Source organism: Nothobranchius furzeri, chromosome 11 (assembly GCF_043380555.1).
Source record: "Nothobranchius furzeri strain GRZ-AD chromosome 11, NfurGRZ-RIMD1, whole genome shotgun sequence".
Classification (NCBI taxonomy): Eukaryota; Metazoa; Chordata; class Actinopteri; order Cyprinodontiformes; family Nothobranchiidae; genus Nothobranchius; species Nothobranchius furzeri.
This window is the reverse complement of record NC_091751.1, coordinates 72,928,650-72,950,620: the sequence shown is the minus strand read 5'-3', so window position 1 is coordinate 72,950,620 and position 21,971 is coordinate 72,928,650. Positions and strand designations below refer to the sequence as shown.

General features: G+C 47.7%; 1 protein-coding gene across 5 annotated transcripts in view; it reads right to left on the bottom strand.

The window, feature by feature from the left end:
- Positions 1–8,978: 8,978 nt before the first annotated feature.
- st3gal3b (ST3 beta-galactoside alpha-2,3-sialyltransferase 3b) overlaps positions 8,979–21,971 on the bottom strand; it is a 107,934-nt gene continuing 94,941 nt past the window's right edge. For 4 of the 5 annotated variants that reach the window (XM_054737242.2, XM_070541842.1, XM_054737243.2 and 1 more), the window contains 2 exons: positions 20,573–20,719; positions 8,980–10,476 (listed from right to left, as the gene is read on the bottom strand). In XM_054737242.2, the coding sequence (XP_054593217.1) occupies positions 10,387–10,476; positions 20,573–20,719 (237 nt within the window). In that variant the 3' untranslated portion in view covers positions 8,980–10,386. Of the gene's footprint in view, positions 10,477–20,572; positions 20,720–21,971 lie in introns of all 5 variants that reach the window. The other variant, XM_054737245.2, reaches the window with a different exon arrangement.

Sequence of the window (21,971 nt, the reverse complement as noted above, 5' to 3'; positions counted from 1 at the left end):
TCATCAATCACAACAGATTTCGAACTGCCTTTGAAGGAGCCAGAGATAGGAAGTCATTCTGGATTGAGATATTGTGCTGTATGGATGGTTTTGCTGGGATGACAAGTAATTCAGTTTTAGAGAGGTTGAGTTGGAGATGGTGGGATTTCATCCATTTTGATATGTCAGAGAGACAGTTTGATATTCATGCAGAGACAGTTTGGTCGTCCGGTGGAAATGACAGATAGAGCTGGGTGTCGTCTGCATAGCAGTGGTAGGAGAAGCCATGTGATCGAATAATCTCACCCAGTGAGGTGGTGTATATGGCAAAGAGAAGAGGTCCTAGTACAGAGCCCTGGGGGACTCCTGTGGCAAGATGGTGCACAGTAGAGGATTGTCCAAGCCAAGATACACTGAATGATCGTCCTGTGAGGTACGATTCAAACCAGGCGTGTGCTTTCTCTGTGATGCTCATACTAGAGTGTGGACAAAAGGAAGCCATGATTGACCGTGTCCAATGCAGCCGATAAGTCGAACAGGATAAGCACTGAGGATTTGCCTGTCGCTCTAGCTTCTTTTAAGGATTCAGTCACTGCTAACAGAGCAGTTTCAGTGGAGTGGCCCTGTTTGAACCCAGATTGGTAAGGGTCAAGCAGACAGTTGACCTGGTTGGTGATATATGACAAGCAAAAATAATTTTTTCGGTACAGTTACCTGGATGGCATGGTATTCAAAGGAGTTGTATTTAGTGATGGGTAGCAACTGACTGTGTATATCCATTTGTTGGAAAGTAACATGCCCGTTCCACCACCTCGACCAGATGCACGAGAAGTGTGGGAGAAAGTGTGGTTAACTGAGAGAGCAGATGGGGTAGCATTGTCACATGGTTTGATCCAGGTCTCAGTGAGAGCCAGTGCATCAAGTGACAGGTGGTTTAGAAATGCGGTAGTGAAGTCAGCTTTGTTTACAGACGGTGGCACAGGAGTTAAAACATGGAAGTATCCCTTTAAGACACAGGTGTCAAACTCAGGCCCACTGTCTACTTCTATTTGGCCCGCAAGATCAAATATATAATAAAACTGGCCCGCCGGTCCCACAGTGCTTTGCGGCATTAGCACTTCTGTCGAAGCGCCCCTTCCTTTCTGCTTACGCTCATTAGCGTCCATGCTACTAGCATCAGCGTCTGCAGCGTTACCTCCTCTGCCTTGGACAAACTGAGAACACTCCTCTCACTCAGCGCTGAGTTTACTCAGCAATTAGCAGACTTTGAAGCCCAGAAATGGATTTTAACAGCTCAGTCACCTGCTCTCAGCCGACAGAGATGATTTAAATCCAGTTTAGCGACATTCTCCATCAGTATGACTGTGCTGCTGCAGCGTTCATCTCTTCTCCTGACACTCTGACCCACAGCGTGGTCCAGCTGCTTAGATGTTCTCCATGTTCAGCAGCACTAACCTGTGTGAGCAGCTGTTTTCTGTGATGAAGATGAACAGAACACAGCTCTTCCTCAGCTCAGAGCCCAAGCCCACAGGTGCAGGTGTGTGGCTGGAACAGGTGAGCATCACAGGAAATCAGAGCGGACCAAACTGGGCTTGGATTGTTTAGGTTTTTGTGCACTTTTCTGCTCCAAAGTAGTAAGTGAGGTGTTGCATTTTTATTTAAGAGCATTACTGTTATTTATTTATGTTGTTGGTGTGTGAAAAAAGATTTAATCTACTTAAAAACAGGAAGGGAAAAGACTGCAGATACAGGGAGTTCAGAATTATTAGGCAAATGAGTATTTTGTTCACATCATCCTCTTCATGCATGTTGTCTTACTCCAAGCTGTATAGGCTGGAAAGTCTACTACCAATTAAGCATATTAGGTGATGTGCATCTCTGTAATGAGAAGGGGTGTGGTCTAATGACATCAACACCCTATATCAGGTGTGCATAATTATTAGGCAACTTCCTTTCCTTTGGCAAAATGGGTCAAAAGAAGGACTTGACAGGCTCAGAAAAGTCAAACATAGTGAGATATGTTGCAGAGGGATGCAGCAGTCTTAAAACTGCAAAGCTTCTGAAGCGTGATCATCGAACAATCAAGCGTTTCATTCCAAATAGTCAACAGGGTCGCAAGAGGCGTGTGGACAAACCAAGGCGCAAAATAACTGCCCATGAAGTGAGAAAAGTCAAGCGTGCAGCTGCCAAGATGCCACTTGCCACCAGTTTGGCCGTATTTCAGAGCTGCAACATCACTGGAGTGCCCAAAAGCACAAGGTGTGCAATACTCAGAGACATGGCCAAGGTAAGAAAGGCTGAAAGACGACCACCACTGAACAAGACACACAAGCTGAAACGTCAAGACTGATGTTTCTAAGGTTTTATGGACTGATGAAATGAGAGTGAGTCTTGATGGGCCAGATGGATGGGCCCGTGGCTGGACTGGTAAAGGGCAGAGAGCTCCAGTCCGACTCAGACGCCAGCAAGGTGGAGGTGGAGTACTGGTTTGGGCTGGTATCATCAAAGATGAGCTTGTGGGGCCTTTTCGGGTTGAGGATGGAGTCGAGCTCCACTCCCAGTCCTACTGCCAGTTTCTGGAAGACACCTTCTTCAAGCAGTGGTCCAGGAAGAAGTCTGCATCCTTCAAGAAAAACATGATGTTCATGCAGGACAATGCTCCATCACACGCGCCCAAGTACTCCACAGCGTGGCTGGCAAGAAAGGGTATAAAAGAAGAAAAGCTAATGACATGGCCTCCTTGTTCACCTGATCTGAACCCCACTGAGAACCTGTGGTCCATCATCACATGTGAGATTTACAAGGAGGGACAACGGTACACCTCTCTGAACCGTGTCTGGGAGGCTGTGGTTGCTGCTAAACGCAATGTTGATGGTGAACAGATCAAAACACTGACAGAATCCATGGATGGCAGGCTTTTGAGTGTCCTTGCAAAGAAAGGTGCTATGCTGGTCGCTGATTTGTTTTTGAATGTCAGAAATGTATATTTGGGAATGTGGAGATGTTATACTGGTTTCACTGGTAAAAATAAATAATTGAAATGGGTATATTTTTGTTAAGTTGCCTAATAATGATGCACAGTAATAGTCACCTGCACACACAGATATCCCCCTAAAATGGCTACAACTACAAACAAACTAAAAACTACTTCCAAAAACATTCAGCTTTGATATTAATGAGATGTTTGGGTTCATTGAGAACATGGTTGTTGTTCAATAATAAAATTATTCCTCAAAAATACAACTTGCCTAATAATTCTGCACTCCCTGTAGATGAATAGAATAGAAGCAGAATAGAAAACCCCTTTATTGTCCCTCAGTGGGGAAAGCTTGGAGTCACAGCAGCAACAACCTTCATTACAGGAGCAGAAGGGGAGAGTAAACAAGAATAAACAAGAAAACAGAAATAAGATTCAGATGATTAAACATAAAATCTGCTGTATGTTTAAACACTAAAGGAATAAATCTGACAAAAATAATTGAACACCACTGATGTTTGCTTTATCAGAATGGATGTGCACGTGTGTATTGTGCTTATCTGTAGATAAAGGAAAGTGTGCACGTTCACTGTCACGTTTTAGTCAGTTTGGCCCGCGACCTCATTCCCAGGTTTCGTTTTGTCTCGGCATGAGTTTGAGTTCAGCTGCAAGACTCTTCTTCTTCTGTGAACATCTACTGAATGCTGCACACAGAATCATTTACAGTTTAGAGTTCACCAGTAAGCAGGGATGTGGACTCGAGTCACACGACTTTGACTCGACTCATTATTTTAATGACTTCTGAATTGACTTGATAAAATCTATAAAGACTTACGACTTGACTCGGAATTGAATGCCAATGACTTGTGACTTGAATGGACTTGCATCTGTGGACTTGATGACTTGAGCATATTTGATATTGTAGCACAAAAGTGGCGCGACGTGGACAAAACTTGGGTGTGATGTTCTGAACGCAGCAGCTCTGGTTTCACTTTCTGCTGTTAGAGCTCTAAGAATTTATTTATTATCATCATCGTCATTAAAGTAAAGTTGGACAGATGACTTGAAAATTCAAAGTTAACAACTGGGACTTGACTTGGACTTCCACATCATTGACTTTGGACTTGACTCGAGACTTGACTGGAAAGACTTGTGACTTGCAAACCAGTGACTTGGTCACACCTCTGTCAATAAGTAAAAAAATGAACAGGTCTGGGGATGGAAGTGTGGGGCCGCCTGACCCGTAAACTCATCTGTTAAACACTCGCTTACATGTTTAGTCAAACTAAAATCAAAACTCCTTGTCGACTAAAACCTTTTAGAGAATAACTCAAATGCATTTTAGTCATGAAGACTAAAAGATGGCCGCCTAAACCAACGGTAGGGTTACGTTGTTCAGGCCCGGCCTGGACCGACTGGCTGTCCCTGGGGTGCAGCGATCAGGACTGGGGCCTCTGCTCCTCGTTGCTCTGCTGATGAGGACTTTCAAACTCACGGTAAACTCTTAGTAAAGGCCTAGCAAACTGCAAGGCGCGGCTCAGTCCTCACTGAAGCTGCTTTCAGCTCATGTTTGAGTTGCTGAGACCATCGAGTTGCTGCTCTTCAGAGAATGTTAAAGAGGAGGGAAACTAACAATTGGCCCCTTAAAAACTCTTTCACATGACTGGATTCACCTGTGTATGGAGGTCAAGGGTCACTGAGCTTACCAAACCAATGTTGAGCTCCAATAATTGTGTGTGTGAGTGTGTCCTATGTGGTTTATTAAACTGAAACAACCAATGACAAACCTTCCCATCCCACCACATTTATCCATTAACCCTGATGAACCTAATCGGTTGGGTAGATTACAGGCTTGTCTTGAGGACATAAAACATTGGATGACTCTAAACTTTTTACTTTTAAATCAAGAAGAGACGGAAGTTCTCATCTTTGGACCAGAAATCCAGAAAAGGAAATGGCTTAGCCAATCGCCTGACCTGAATGGCATTACATTAATCTCCGAGAACAAAGCAAGGAACCTTGGTGTTATCTTTGACCAGGACATGTCATTCAATTCCCAGGTTAAACAGGTCTGTAGGATTTCCTTTTTCCACCTTCGGAATATCGCAAAGATTAGAAGCATCCTTTCATAAAGGGAGCGGCCGTGTTTGTCATCAGAATTAGCTCCACCCACTGACTGATGGGTGAGGTTGACAGAAACAAAGACATTGATGAACAGACCATGAAACCATGAATTAAATCATTTAATAAATACATGTGATTTTTTTTAATGAATGAAATATTTTTATTGACACAATCCATTAATTTTATATTGAAATAATTATTAATGCAGAATATTTTGGGCTTGTCTGTTTATTGAATTGTACCACTGTTGCCTCTCCAGTTGAATCATATTTAATTTCTTTATATTTGATCTTAAAAATCTTATAATTATGTAGATGATGCAGGGATTATAACGTAAACGGCTTTCACAGACCTGGTTTGTATGTATTTAACCTTTCATTATTGTAACAACATACATCAGTATTAGCATCAGAACCACACGGTCCTTTAGACGCAGCAGCGGGGGACCTCATTCTCTCCAGTTAGCACTGAGATGACAAAAGGTGAACTCACTACACTATGAAGTTATTCAGTTTACAAGCTATCACTGGCAGCTGATTCATCTGATAGGACATGTTAGTTATAGTTTGGTGACCTGATTCAGGATCAATTTTGCTTGAATGGTGTCTGTCTGAGATGATAAACAAGTCAGCATGGGGGCCCACCTAGATGGCTTGTACCTAGGGCCCAGAATACGGCCCTGCACGCACGCACGCACGCACGCACACACACACCAGATCTGGGCTAACATCAGATTTTAACCATAGGCACTAGGAGAAGTCCGTGGTGTCTGATTTTGCATCCAGCTGTGTTGTGTCTGGCAGCAATGTGTGTGTGTGTGTGTGTGTGTGAGTCGTGGAGGATGGCTGCTTATACTGAGCCAGGATCATCTGGAGGTTTCTTCCTGTTAAAAGGGAGTTTTCCTCTCCACTGTCGCTGCATGCTTGCTTAGTATGAGGATTGCTGTAAAGACTCTGACACTAGTCAGTGACTCGATGCCACCTGCTGGGTTCCTCAGACAGGAAACGTGTTACTGACTGGCTTAATGAGCTGACCTGAACTGGGATGTTTACCGTGTTCGAGACGACTCGTCCTGATTTGGCGCTTTAGAAATAAACTGAATTGAACGTGAAGACAAATTTGAAAGTTTTGGACGTAGCAGCAATGCGAAGGTTGTTTTCCTCCGTCTCAGCTGACCGCTGACTAAAACAGTCAGAAAGTGTCTGAATGGGTGTTTTCTTTCCATTCTCCAACTATTTTACAAGCAGTTTAGATTTCAGGCCCGGAGGTCGTGGCCTCCCTGTTCCAGCCCTTCTGAGAGGAGGTAGGGTGGGGGAACCTGTCACTGAGAATAAAATCCCCGTCAGCTGAGGAGGTGCAGGCGTGCTCGTACCCCCGTCTACCAGACTAACAGGAACAACCGCCTCCAGCCAGCCGAGCTGCCTTGGGGAGGTCCCACGTGGCAAATATCCTCCTCTCGCTGGAAGCAAACACTCGATCCCACCCTGTGGAGGTCAGCACATCTGTCCAGTCAGTGCAGACAGAGCTCAGCGGTTTTGGTGAGCAGTGAAGCATGACTTTGTTGGAGCTGAATGTTTCTGGCAGCCCATTAATGGCAGGATGGGATGGTCCAGAGGTGCGTTAAGGCTCCTCGGCACCTCTCACAAGCACTGAGCCTCAGCCACTTGCAGCTGCGTGACTCGCTTTCACTCGGAGCGAGGCTGCAGAGGATTAAGGTTCCTGTGAGGCTGCGGCGGTGCAAAACAAGGCTCAGATGGGCTGCTGACCACTTTCAGTACGACAGGATGAACCTCGGCCTTTAGGGGGAAAACAAGCGACCAGACAGGAGGGGACGTTTGGCAGGAAAACCAGGAAGTAGGATGGATGTGAAGTGGGAAGGACAGACAAAAAGGAGAATGCAGTGAGCCGGAAGTCCCGTCGACGTAGAGGAGGGTTTGAGGAAGCCCGTCACTGAGCTGCAGCTTGTTACCTGTGACCCCCCCCAGGAAGCTGCCTGATGGAAAACTAAAGGAAAACATTCACATTCTCCAGAAAACCCAAACTCATGAATTTCCTTGATTTTCATAGTATTTCTACCCCCCCCCCCCCCCCCCCCCCAAGAGCTCTTTATCCTCCACAATCTCCTCCAGAGCGACTCTGTTGTCTTTTGTAGAAAAGGAGGACAACATTCAGAAAAAACACTTCCAGAAAAGAGTCCATTGAAACATCTTTATTGAACTTCCAGCCATCAAACATGATCGCAGCGCCGGACACGAAGGAAACGTTTGTGGTCCTGCGCCGGTGAAGCGCGTCAACTAAAGGCAAACGATGGATTCAAGCGAAAGACGACGAGCCTGAAAACAGCAAGTACATTCGGCCTTATGGGGGGGATAATAAACGACTGGAGCCCGACCCTGACCCAACACCACACACTGGCACTCCTACATAAACGAGGCACGTCCTCCATGCACACTGCCCAGGTACCTGTGAGCAAGGCATTGCTACACGCCCTTTTCTGAATATGTTTCTATGTGTTGGGTTTTCTGTCACAATTCCAGTAAAAAGGCACAAACATGATGTTTGAACCAGTCGAACAGAAACGAGAAGCTGCAGGTGGGCTGGTCCTGAACAGCCTGTGTTCACAGACATAGCTTTTACATCAGGACTGACGAGCTAACAGCTAGTTGGAGTGTGTGCGGCTGCTACCTCCCAACTCGGTGCTGTGTTGTGAACCTTCACGCTGCCGTTTGCTCCACATGACAGCTTCAAATCTCACCAGCAGCTGAAAACGCTGACGTTTACTCCTATTTCTGTGATGTCACACTGCTCCAGGTTTGGCGCGTTGGGCCGGGGCTCTGCGGAGAGGTTATCTGGTGAGTCCTGGAAAACCATTTCTCCAAACAAAGGCTGCTCATGAAAACAACAACAAGGGAGATGGCCATGATGTGACCTCGGGACAGAAACATATTCAGAATGAACAAACGTTATTTTAAGGTGCGTCTGCAGAACAGCAGATGTGTTTAACCTCTTCTCAGAAATACCCCCACTCACCACTAGGGGGCTTCAGCAGCCACACAGCATCCGGACGCGCTAGCGGCTCTCCTGGTTCAGGTTCGGTGCTGACGGGACCAGAGGAGAGGGACGAATATAAAAACGACTCAATTACTTCTTTCTATGGGAAATGTTCCCGAAAGCCGCTTTCATGTCTCAGCCTGTGTGGAGCAGCAGCCAATCAGCAGTGAGGACGGGTGTGAGCAGCTGATCCTGGATCAGCTCAAGCTTCTCTTGCCAGAAACTTCCAGTTCTCCCAAACCGACGGAAGCACAACACACAAGTGAAGCTAATGATTATGTAACAGACGCTTACTGAGAATAAACGGTGTGTGTGTGTGTGTGTGTGTGTGTGTGTGTGTGTGTGTGTGTGTGTGTGTGTGTGTGTGTGTGTGTGACGCACAAATGAAACAGCGTGCTGTACCAGAGCAGCCCTGAAGCTGATTAAAGCTACGATAACAAACACCACGTCTGATTGGTTCAGACGCTTCAGCACGTGTCTGACCTCATCATCAGACATATTCATGCTAACCCACCTCTCTCTCTCTCTCTCTCTCTCTCTCTCTCTCTCTCTCTCTCTCTCTCTCTCTCTCTCTCTCTCTCTCTCTCTCTCTCTCTCTCTCTCTCTCTCTCTCTCTCTCTCTCTCTCTCTCTCTCTCTCTCTCTCTCTCTCTCTCTCTCTCTCTCTCTCTCTCTCTCTCTCTCTCTCTCTCTCTCTCTCTCTCTCTCTCTCTCTCTCTCTCTCTCTCTCTCTCTCTCTCTCTCTCTCTCTCTCTCTCTCTCTCTCTCTCTCTCTCTCTCTCTCTCTCTCTCTCTCTCTCTCTCTCTCTCTCTCTCTCTCTCTCTCTCTCTCTCTCTCTCTCTCTCTCTCTCTCTCTCTCTCTCTCTCTCTCTCTCTCTCTCTCTCTCTCTCTCTCTCTCTCTCTCTCTCTCTCTCTCTCTCTAACAGACAGAACTAATGGATAGCAGACATCCAACATGAAGCCGGTCAGGCAGAAGCTTCGGCATCAAACTGAATGAAGGTGTGTGTGTGTGTGCGTGCGTGCGTGTGTGTGTGTGTGTGTGTCCAGGAAGCACAGAAACAAACGAGGCTCGGGACACAATAAATAATCAAAAACAGACCGCTTCATACCCCCCCCCCCCCCGACTGGTGGCCAGAGGCCTGCAGCAGCACTCTGGGAGGGGGAACCCTCCGACAGGCTGTTGCCTTTGAGCAAGGCAGGGCCTGCTCCTGCATCAGACGGCAGCTGATGGAGGGATGGAGATGTGGTGTGGATGAGACACACACAGGTGATCTGGTGTGTGTGACATCTGTTCCCACGAACACGGTGGACCTACAGGCCTTCAGCCAACTAACGGCTTCCCGAAGGAGCGCCACGGAAAAGAAGGAACCTGTAAAGGAACCAAAGCAGTGAAGACTAAAGGGAAACCGATCAGGAAATATCGGACTTCCTCATTCTAGACACCAAAGGGTGGATTTTGTGTCTGAAAGCAGGAATGTTCCCTACACCCCCACAACAGGTGGACAACATTCCCAGTGTCCCAGACCAGTTGTGGGGGTTCCAGATTTCCATGTGAGAGTTTTCCGTCTGATTAGCAGACAGTCACAGCGACCGCTCACGGGGCTAGTGACCCGTCGGAGGTCCGGGTTCACCCGTCCGAGCGCGGACTCATCATGTTTTTGTTCCTTCACACGTTTTCTTTCCCATGGCCCTCCACATTCCCGTGACAGAACCCTGTGAGTCCGAACACCGGTGAGCGTGGATGGGCGCTGAAATGCACAAACAGGAAGTGAGATGGGGTCATGGCGCTGCGGCAGCTGGACAGAAAGTACGGAGCGTATTTACAGAGTTAGGTGAATACATTCAGGCAGCAGGAGGAGGGCTGGGCCCCCCCCCCCGTTCGAGGTATGTTTGGCACTGCTAATGCGCCCATCTCCACACATCGCCATGTCCTTTTGTCTTCAGTGGTCCATCCAGAGCGTCAAACATCTGCTCCTCCTCTGGGTGGGCGTGGCTCTCAGGGGCGTGGCCAGCTCAGCAATACTGCAAAGGTGGTTTTCCGGGACAGGAAGCAGGTCCATCCAGCCCCCTGGAGCCGGTTCAGCATCCTGTCTTTGGTTCAGAAGGCACATGATTGCATTTCTCTACAAACCCTCCTGTGTTCTCCTACATAATCTCTCCAGATGTGGAACCCTGGTGGCGAGCAGGCCTCGCCCATGGCTTCTCCTCTCAGTCCGCTTCCCATCGTCCTCCGGAGGCGGCGGTGGGCGTGAACTCAGATACCTTTGGTGAGATCTGTGATGACGTTGGCCTTCACCAGCTTCCGCAGGAACTCCTTCTCCTTGGAGATGTCGTGTGTCCAAGACTGGAGAAAAGACCAGCAGAAGTAAAACATCACAAGTGTCCATCACAGACCTGCTCTAACCCGTCAGGTGCTCCGGATCTTTATTGTTGACCTACTTTCTAATCAAATGTAACAGTGACTGTACTGGAGGCGGGGCTAAAGGACACCTACAGCTGTTAGTGTTGAAGCAGCAACACCCAGAGCTGCCTCCACCTACTGCTTCAGCTGTTGGAGCTTCACAGCCGTGCCTAGCGAGTACACATCAGAGACGGATAGACGGCCCAGCGAGTGACAAGCGTTAACACGGTTCATAGATCAGACATCCGTGCAGAGACGCTGTGATCTTCTACAAAGCTCACGTGCTGTACGAGAGGAAGTCGTCGGTACCGTCACCAGACCGCCCTGATCAGGAACAGCAAGTCTTGCTCTCTAACAGGAAGGCTGATGAGTTGTGTCGCCTGTAGCTCGTGGGGTCAGTGTGTGTGTTAACTGTGAGGGTCGGCGTCCCTCCCTGCTGCCATGGGAAAATACAGCCCAGCTGACCCAGATGTAATCAGAACCAGGAGTTCCCGGTGCTGCTCTTGGGATGAAAACCTCTGAGACTACGCGCCGGCCGTGGAGGTCAAACACCTGACTGCCGGGTCAGCCAGCGGGTCACAGAGGGGTTGTTTATTAGTGGATGGACCAGGTGGTTCTGGTACACCTTTACCTGAGTTATGACAGTTCTTGGGTTAAATGGTCTAGTTTACACTCATGACAACTCTGAGGGGGGTGAATGTTTTTCTCACTCTTCTGTTTAAGTGTATTAAAAGCCTAAAATTCTGTATAATTAATGAGCATCAGACCCACGTGACCACAGAGCTAGCTCCGGGGAAAGGCCTCAGTAGAGCCTCGGTCTGGCCTGGAAACTGCTCCGGGATTTTGAGTCTCTGTGTGTGTGTATTCTTGTTTGGATATTATTGTGTAATTGTTGGACAAAATGACTTGCTGGGGCATTAATTGCACTAATAGAGCGTCCAAGGAGTCTCCACTTCATTTTTTTCGGTAAGTAAAATTATATTTATGTATTTTAGGTCACTGCCGGGCTGAGCTTAGATTTTAACATGTACTGTTTAACCATGAAATGTAAATGTAATAGGGTAAAACCCAGTGCATTTAACATAATGCTGCACTTTAGAAAATGGGTTGAAATATAACATGTTGGTGGAGCCGGGTTCCCACTATCGGCTTGTGGAGCTCTCGGGAGACGGATGTTTTCCACCCGGTTCTACCCAGCGGTCAGCCCGGCGTATCTCTGACTCAGAAGCTCTGGTGTTGTGCACAGTTAACTCCGGTTGTAGCTAGGTAGCTACCTCCGTTAGCTTAGCTCCCACCTCCACGTTAGCTTTGGGTTAGCTTCAGGTTAGCTTGTAGCTAGTTCGACCGGGTGTCGTCAGTTGATCCCAGCCTTACAGCCCCACCCTCAGCTCCACCTCTCTTCCCTTTTGTGGAATTGTCTGGGCTTGACGGAACCTGTGACACGGTCAAAATGGCGGTGGTGGCCACCTCCCATTTAGCCTCAAAAACGTGATATTGGAGTCTATGGATAGGAGATGTCCAGTATATTTATGTCGATGGTTCTACCAGACCTCCTTGGCCTGTGCATGTCTCCGTGTCACCGGTTCACCAGGTAAGTACCGTAATGACCCGAATATAGGACGAGGTTCGTTCATCTAAATCGTTGTAAAATGTGGAGTCGTCTTCTAACCGGGTCGTCTCATAACCGGGTCGTCTTATAACCGGGTCGTCTTAAAACCGGGTCGTCTTATAACTGGGTCGTCTTATAACCGGGTCGTCTACTAACTGGGTTGTCTTATAACTGGGTCGTCTTATAACCGGGTCAACTTATAACTGGGTCGTCTTCTAACCGGGTCGTCTTAAAACCGGGTCGTCTCATAACCGGGTCGTCTTATAACCGGGTCGTCTTAAAACCGGGTCGTCTTATAACTGGGTCGTCTTATAACCGGGTCGTCTACTAACTGGGTTGTCTTATAACTGGGTCGTCTTATAACCGGGTCAACTTATAACTGGGTCGTCTTCTAACCGGGTCGTCTTATAACAGGGTCGTCTTATAACCGGGTCGTCTTCTAACCGGGTCATCTACTAACTGGGTTGTCTTATAACTGAGTCGTCTCATAACCGGGTCATCTACTAACAGGGTCTTCTTAAACCGGGTCGTCTCATAACCGGGTCGTCTTATAACTGGGTTGTCTTATAACTGGGTCGTCTTATAACTGGGTCGTCTTCTAACGGGTCATCTTATAACTGGGTCGTCTTCTAACCGGGTCGTCTTATAACCAGGTCGTCTTATAACTGGGTCGTCTTCTAACCGGGTCGTCTTCTAACCGGGTCGTCTTCTAACAGGGTCATCTTAAACCGGGTCGTCTCATAACCGGGTCATCTTAAACCGGGTCCTCTTCTAACCGGGTCATCTTCTAACTGGGTTGTCTTATAACTGGGTCGTCTTCTAACCGGGTCGTCTTATAACTGGGTCGTCTTCTAACCGGGTCGTCTTATAACCGGGTCATCTTAAACCGGGTCGTCTTCTAACCGGGTCATCTTCTAACTGGGTTGTCTTATAACTGGGTCGTCTTCTAACCGGGTCGTCTTATAACCGGGTCGTCTTCTAACAGGGTCATCTTAAACCGGGTCGTCTTAATCCGGGTCGTCTTATAACTGGGTCGTCTTCTAACCGGGTCGTCTTATAACCGGGTCATCTTAAACCGGGTCGTCTTCTAACCGGGTCATCTTCTAACTGGGTTGTCTTATAACTGGGTCGTCTTCTAACCGGGTCGTCTTATAACTGGGTCGTCTTCTAACCGGGTCGTCTTATAACTGGGTCGTCTTCTAACCAGGTCGTCTTCTAACCGGGTCGTCTTATAACCGGGTCATCTTCTAACCGGGTCGTCTTATAACCGGGTCGTCTTCTAACAGGGTCATCTTAAACCGGGTCGTCTCATAACTGGGTCATCTTAAACCGGGTCGTCTTATAACCGGGTCATCTTCTAACTGGGTTGTCTTCTAACTGGGTCGTCTTCTAACCGGGTCGTCTTATAACCGGGTCGTCTTCTAACAGGGTTGTCTTCTAACTGGGTCATCTTATAACCGGGTCGTCTTATAACTGAGTTGTCTTATAACCGGGTCGTCTTATAACTGGGTCGTCTTCTAACCGGGTCGTCTTCTAACAGGGTCATCTTAAACCGGGTCGTCTCATAACCGGGTCATCTTAAACCGGGTCGTCTTCTAACCGGGTCATCTTCTAACTGGGTTGTCTTATAACTGGGTCGTCTTCTAACCGGGTCGTCTTCTAACAGGGTCATCTTAAACCGGGTCGTCTCATAACCGGGTCATCTTAAACCGGGTCGTCTTCTAACCGGGTCATCTTCTAACTGGGTTGTCTTATAACTGGGTCGTCTTATAACCGGGTCGTCTTCTAACAGGGTCATCTTAAACCGGGTCGTCTTAAACCGGGTCGTCTCATAACTGGGTCATCTTAAACCGGGTCGTCTTCTAACCGGGTCATCTTCTAACCGGGTCATCTTCTAACTGGGTCGTCTTCTAACCGGGTCGTCTTATAACCGGGTCATCTTATAACCGGGTCGTCTTATAACCGGGTCGTCTTCTAACAGGGTCATCTTCTAACTGGGTCGTCTTCTAACAGGGTCGTCTTCTAACCGGGTCGTCTTATAACCGGGTCGTCTTATAACCGGGTCGTCTTCTAACAGGGTCATCTTAAACAGGGTCGTCTCATAACCGGGTCATCTTAAACCGGGTCGTCTCATAACCGGGTCATCTTAAACCGGGTCGTCTCATAACCGGGTCATCTTAAACCGGGTCGTCTTCTAACCGGGTCATCTTCTAACTGGGTTGTCTTCTAACCGGGTCGTCTTCTAACCGGGTCGTCTTCTAACCGGGTCGTCTTCTAACAGGGTCATCTTAAACCGGGTCGTCTCATAACCGGGTCATCTTAAACCGGGTTATCTTTAACCGTGTCGTGCTATAGTCGGGTCAGTACGGTACTTGGAAAGCATCGGTGGAGTTTCTGGGTCACCCTTCTGGTTAACTCACACTGACCCCACAAGGACGTGGCTCACACCGCTCTGGCTCTCGGACAGAGCCCCGTGAACTTCTGGTCACTGGACGCAGTTTCTGACATCATCGCTCCCTGATAGACTCAACGGCGTCCTAACACAGAACAAAACCTTTATCGTTATCGATGTCCACGGACACCTTTAGGTGCCGATCAGTGGCATAAGTCACCGCCGTGGCAACAGGCTCTCTTAGCAAAGTGCTGACAGAGCCGAGAGACCGAGCCAGCTGATCTCCTGGCAGGTTCAGACCTGCCTGACCTATCGGTGTTGTACAAAACCAGGGTCCTCACTAAGGCTCGTACCATCCTGCTGGATCAGAACCATCCTCCATCGCATGATGCTGCTTCCATCTGGGCGTAGATACTAGTGATCTAAGAAAATATCCATATGGCAATCGTTTGTGATATTTTTTCCTGCTATATTATGTCGATATTCAAAAGCTGCGTACAACATTTTTGGAAGAATTTCCATGCAGACATTTGTGTATTTTCTTTTCTTTTGGTGCATTTCATACGCCGACCACCAGTTGGCAGCAGAGAGCATGGCTTTTGTTTCCACCACTGAAATGTTCTTCTCTCCATTATCATTCAGAAGCCTCATGTTAGCATGTTAAGCATCAGTTTGGACTGTTTGTTGACTTTTCCTACAACACAGTCAGTCTGCAAATATTGCTAATATCGTCTGGCTGAACGCATCGCAACATATCGTGATACGTCTCGTAGTGCCAAAATTTCTCCAATGCACATCCCTAGTAGATACCTTCTGTCAGAGCAGGACAAATAGATATGAGCTCATTAATGCCTGCTGCTGTTGTCCTGTTAAACATCTAGTTTCTCTTCATGAGTGTCATGATGTCTATGTTGTCTAGAGCGTTTGAGCTTCAAGGACAACCAATCAGCCTACGGGGACAACAACAGCTCCTTGAACCTCCCAGATATTTTCCAGAACTCAGAGTGGAAACAGTTAATGAGCTGTTTCAGCGCTCCGTCACTTTAAGGAACAAGCTGGGGCTGGCCATGCCCACCCATCCTCTGATTGGCTGACGAGGAGAAGGAGTTGAGCCACTGTTCCTCCAGTGTCAACAGGTGGGTGGGAGGATTTTTCAGCTACTTTCATTGACCCAGGTGGCACAGGAGTTAAGTGCTCGCCCCGTAATTGGAAGGTTGCAGGTTCAAACCCCGCTCAGTCTGTCGCTGTCGTTGTGTCCTTGGGCAAGACACTTAACCCACCTTGCCTGCTGGTGGTGGTCGGAGGGACTGGTGGTGCCTGTGTACGGCAGCCTCGCCTCTGTCAGTGTGCCAGGGCAGCTGTGGCTACAATGTAGCTCATCATCTCCAGGGTGTGAATGACTGATTGTGCTGTAAAGCACCTTGGGTCCCGGGACTCTAGAGGGCGCTGTATCAGATGCAGGCCATTTGACCCCGGCTTTTCACCAGATGTGTAACAACAACTGTATTTGGAACACCACTGTGCATGCGGACTGTCATGGCGGCGATTACATGAAGACATGAGGCTATTTGCACATTCATTTGCTGACTTCACCAAGACCACACCACCTTAAATCTATTGCTTGCATTTAAAAGGTCAAGATTTGACCTTTCATCTAATCAAGATGAGACTGTGCCCAGTTCCAGAACACATGCAGGTGCACAGCTGCAGTGTGGTGATGGAAGTGTGGAGCTGTGATGGCCTGACGGTGTCTGAATGGAGCTCCGTTTGGCTATTTCCACATACATCTTCTGATCTGCACCACATTTAGAGTAGGGTTGTCACGGTGTGAAAATGTAACCTCACGGTTATTGTGACCAAAATTACCACGGTTTTCGGTATTATCGCGGTATTTTTTAAACGTGCTACATTTTCAGACAATTAAATAAACCCTGTATATCAGGAAAATATTGTCCTAGGTTTGTGTCTAAATTTAGTCTAAAATGTGTTATTTTGTAATTATGTTGTTTATTTGTTTACATTTTTCCCCTTTAGTCTTTAAAATACCAATATTTGCCCATAACTTCTTATTTTATGTCTGTTTGATGTCATCATTTTAAAAATATTAGATCAGATGATACTCAGTACTCAAGTAGCCTTCTAATCAGATACTTTTTTACCCTTACTTGAGTAATAAACCCTATATCAGGAAAATATCGTCCTCGGTTTGTGTCCTTCCAGTGAGCTTTGCAGATGTGGGAAAATGTCATCAGGCAGTAATCGTTGTTAAATTCATAATTATTCTCGGAGAGAGACCAACTCTTATCTGCCGCTGGGAGCCCCGTAATGCATAGCGTCATTTCAACATGGCGGTGTCCGCGACACGGTTTATATGCAGGTAGCGGCGCTGCGGCTGCTTTATATAGCGACTCGTTGCATTCTCCCTCAACCCAAATCCTCGGATCACGCATTTTAGCTAAAGCGCTAACGTTAGCTTGCCTTGCGTTGACTGTAGAGTTGTGGGTGATGGTCACGCAGATGTGTCATGAGATTTGAAGCGTTGCTGCCTTTCACAGACACTTTTTCTGCACGTGCTGCAAACAGGATAGCCGTCTTCTATCAGCTGTCCCTCGACATTCTTCAAATATCCAAAAGATGCCCGTACTTCCGACTTTGTCTTCTTTGAGGGATAATAAATGTCCTCCTGAGTGCTGCCGTCTCCTCCTTTGGCCATTATTTCAGCTTTAGCTTCACGAAAGTTTTGGTTGTAAACAACAAAGTGCGCATGTGCCGCCGGCAACTTCAGCAGATGATACGGTGGCTGGTAAGGGTCACCACGCCTACACCACAGCCACGGTAATCCACCAAGATAATATAGTTTTTTTTTAAAACAAGACGGTTATTATTATTGTCAACTTTTATACCGGGGTTTCCCGCTACACTGGTTACCGTGACAACCTTACTCTAGAGAAATGGATGTTAATGCAGCCCCTAAATGAGCTGAATGCAAACTGTTGGTGCAGGTGATCTCCACAGCGCCACCTACATGCAAGTTAAAGTTTCATAGCTTCTACAAGGTCAGAACGGTGCCAGACTTGCTGGGCTTCATCACACAACTGCAACAACCACATTATTGTGGTGATTAGTTCAAATTATTTTAGCTCCGCCCACTCACAGACAACTGACTATAAATAAAACATGCTTAGTGTGAGTTATACTGAACCACACCAAGACGATTGGTTCTCTGGAGAACAGCACCACTTAGATAGATGGACACTTGAATAACTTTAACAGAGAAAGTCACAAACAAGCCAGACGTTGAGTTTTATCACACACACGTAAATATGTTTCATTTAAATCACTACAGCGCCACCTCCTGAGACTCGGTTTGATCCCTGTGACATTTACAGAATGTGATGTGAACCTAACTTCACCTAAATGATCTTTGTAAACCTATAAACATCTCAAAGGGATTGAAACTGATTTTTAAACATGGCCCTCTGATTTTTCTAAAGGTGTCTCTCCATTACTCATTTTACGATTTCCACCTCGTTTGCTGGCCTTACTCGAGGATGACAGTTTAACCCACCAGTGTGACACATTTCCCACCACCACCCGCCCAAAGCAGGGAATGGGTCCAGAATCTCTTTAGAAGCTGGGATTTTCTCCTTGTGTAACACATTTATACTGAGAAATGAGCACAGCATTTTACATTGGTCCAGAGATAAACTCCCATAAATCAAGCCCAACTTGGAGCTGAGAACGCTGCAGACAATCATACATTACGCTTCTACATGTTCTGGACGTGTCCAAAACTGCAGGATATTGGGAGCTTATTTTTGACGCCCTCTCCAAGATCTGTGAGGCCACAGTGCGTCCTGACCCTCTGTCCACTTTATTTAGAGGAATCACTGTGGGCGCTGCTTTGAACACTTGCCATCTGCAAATTATCGCCTTTTGCTATTTGCTGGCTGAAGGACTTATTCTTCCATTCATCGACCTATCCACTTCCAGCTGGTCATCCAGGGTCAGGTTGCAGGAGCAGTAGCCTTGTCAGAGAGGCCCAGCCTTCCCTCTCCCCAGCCACTTGGGCCAGCTCCTCCGGGGGAATCCCAAGGCGTTCCCTGGCCAGGTGAGAGACATAGTCCCTCCACCGTGTCCTGGGTCTACCTTTAGGTCTCCTCCTGGTTGGACGTGCCCGGAAAACCTCACCAGGGAGGCGTCCAGGAGGCATCCTGACCAGATGCCCGAGCCACCTCAACTGGCTCCTCTCCATGTGGAGGAGCAGCGGGTCTACTCCGAGCCCCTCCCGGATGACCGAGCTTCTCACCCTATCTCTAAGGGAGAGCCCAGCCAGCCTGTGGAGGAAACTCATTTCAGCCGCTTGTATCCGTGATCTCGTTCTTTCGGTCACTACCCAAAGCTCATGACCACAGGTGAGGGTAGGAACGAAGATCCACCGGTAAATCGAGAGCTTCGCCTTCTGACTCAGCTCTCTCTTCACCACGACAGACCGGTACAACGCCCGCATCACTGCAGATGCAGCACCAATCCACCTATCGATCTCACGCTCCAGTTTTCCCTCACTCGTGAACACGACCCCGAGATACTTAAACTCCTCCACTTGGGGCAGGACCTCATCCCTGACCCGGAGAAGGCATTCTACCCTTTTCTGAATCAAGACCATGGTCTCAGATTTAGAGGAGCGGATTCTCATCCAAGCTGCTTCACACTCGGCTGCAAACCGCTCCAGCGAAAGCTGAACATCACGTTCTGATGAAGCCAACAGGACCACATCATCTGCAAAAAGCAGAGACCTGATCCTCAGGCCACCAGAACAGATCCCCTCAACACCTTGGCGGCACCTAGAAATCCGCTCCATAAAGGTTATGAACAGAATCGGTGACAAAGGGCAGCCTTGGCAGAGTCCAAGCTCTGACACCGGTCATACAGGGACCTAACAGCCTGTATCAGGGGGCCTGGTACCCCATACTCAGGGCACCCCGAGGGACACAGTTGAACGCCTTCTCCAGTTCCACAAAACACATGTAGACTGGTTGGGGAAACTCCCACGCCCCCTCCAGGATCCCCCTAAGGGTATAGAGCTGGTCCAGTGTTTGACGGCCAGGACAAGAACCACATTGCTCCTCCTGAATCTGAGGTTCAAATATCCGATGGACCCTCCTCTCCAGAACCGCCGAATAGACCTAACCAGGAAGGCTCAGGAGTATGATCTTGTGGTTGGAACACACCCTGCGGTCCCTTTTTAAATAGGAGGGCCACCACTCTGGAATCCCATACTGGTGGAACTGCCCCCGGAGCCTTGCCACTGCGAAGCTTTTTGACCACCTCAGTGACTCCAGTACCACAGACTGGAGAACCCAACCCAGAGTCCTCAAAGTCTGCTACCTCACTGGAAGATGTACCGGTGGGACTGAGGAGTGCTCAGCCCACCAATCCACAACGTCCCAGGTCAGTAGCACACTGTCCCCACTATAAACAGTGTTAGCAGCACACTGCTTTACCCTCCTGAGGCACCGGGTGTGGACCAGAATCTCCTCAAAGCCGTTCGGAAGTCTTGCTCCATGGTCTCACTGAACTCCTCCCATGCCCGGGTTTCTGCCTCTGTTACCATCCGGGCTGCATTCTGTTTGGCCAGCTGGTACCCACCTGCTGCAGTGTTTGGGTTCATGTTTCTGTTTTACAACCCAGTTTGGTCCAAACGTCCACTTCCACTTACGTTTTACTTTGAAATACTTACTTACTAACTCAGTGGAACAAGGAGCAACAATCCACCTACTAGAGAGTGACTCTGAGATTGACTAACAACCACCACCATCCGAACCAAAACAAACGTTCAGCTATTTCAGTGACAACCTCAGAGAATCCTTCTGTCGGCTCCAATGGTCAGAGCTCTGCAGTAACGTTTGTTTCAGGCCAGCATCCTCTTTCATCCCCGTTCATTTCTCCAAGGCCAAAGTCAGCAGAAACACGAAAAAGAAGTGTTCAAAATCCTAAAGTTAGCAACAACCAAAACGCACCGCTGTTGAAACGCTCACCTCTTTGATGGCCGCCATCTTGACTTTCTCGTAGTAGTGAAGAGGTGCATGAGGTGAAGACATATCATAACCAAAGCCCGCCACCGCCACCTCGTCACAGTTATGTAGCGCCATTGTTATCGCCACTGTTCCCAGAGTCGGAATGTTCTATGGAAGCACACACACACACACACACACACACACACACACACACACACACACACACACACACACACACACACACACACACACACACACACACACACATTATAGTAATAACAGGAAGATGAATACTTTTCCTGTAAATCCATCATGACTCTTGGGAACATGCAGACAAATCACGTCAGCTTTGAGGCCTAGAACATCACGTCTGGTGTGTCTTCAGTACTCACTAAAACTCAAGTCCCCTCTTAGATTAGATACAGAAAACAGTCATGTTTTCTATTGTTGTTGATTTGATAAGGTGCAAGCATGCAGCTAAACATGCGTCCTCCTGTCTTTGTCCGACTTCACTGCTGCTCATGGTGATCAGCCTACAAGACACAGACCCTGCAGTCATCTACGGGGTCGAGTCGGACTTCCTGAATGCCCTAAGCTGGTGTGTGTGTGTGTGTGTGCTTGCATGTGAGGATGTTGCAGAAAAAAGGAGAAAAAGTAGTGATGTTGGGGAAACCCCTCAGGTGGAGAGGAGAATGTTGAGGGAGGCACTATTTAAATCATTACCTTGATATGAAGCCCTCAGGGAAGATGGGGCTGAACCAGCAACCTCCTACTGCGTATTCAAATGCACACACACACACACACACACACACAAGTGGTGCTGTGTGTGTTAAAAACCTCAGACTAAAGGACTGTTGGACTGCAGGAGCCCAACAGGAAGGACTTTGGGGTCTGTGGTGTCTGGAATTGGACTTCCCAAAAGAATTCTACGGACAGCTGGTGGAGCGTCATGTTGTGGCCTCAGCTCCATCATCCTCGTGTTGTTTGAGCTAACAAAGCAGCTCCTGTAGCTCACCGCAGAAACAGTTCTCACAGTTTGTGGAGAATGAAGCTGCAGTGAGACCTGTTAAACAAGCTCTGTCGGTCCTCTGATGTCCCTCCAGCAGCTCACAGGATTTAAAGAAACTGTTGTGTCATTTAGGTGGGTCGGTGGTGAGTTATCAGCATTTACACTGCAGCAGATAGGCAGGCGCTAACACCTGTGCAGAACAGGACCAAACGTATTCAGCTCATACCTTCTTCTTTACAAACGTCAGGCTTATCACCACCACCACCATCGCCATCACCATGTGATCTTCATTACCATCATCATCATCACGACCATCGCCATCACCATGTGATCTTCATTACTATCACCATCATCATGACCATCATCATCACCATGTGATCTTCATTACTATCACCATCATCATGACCATCA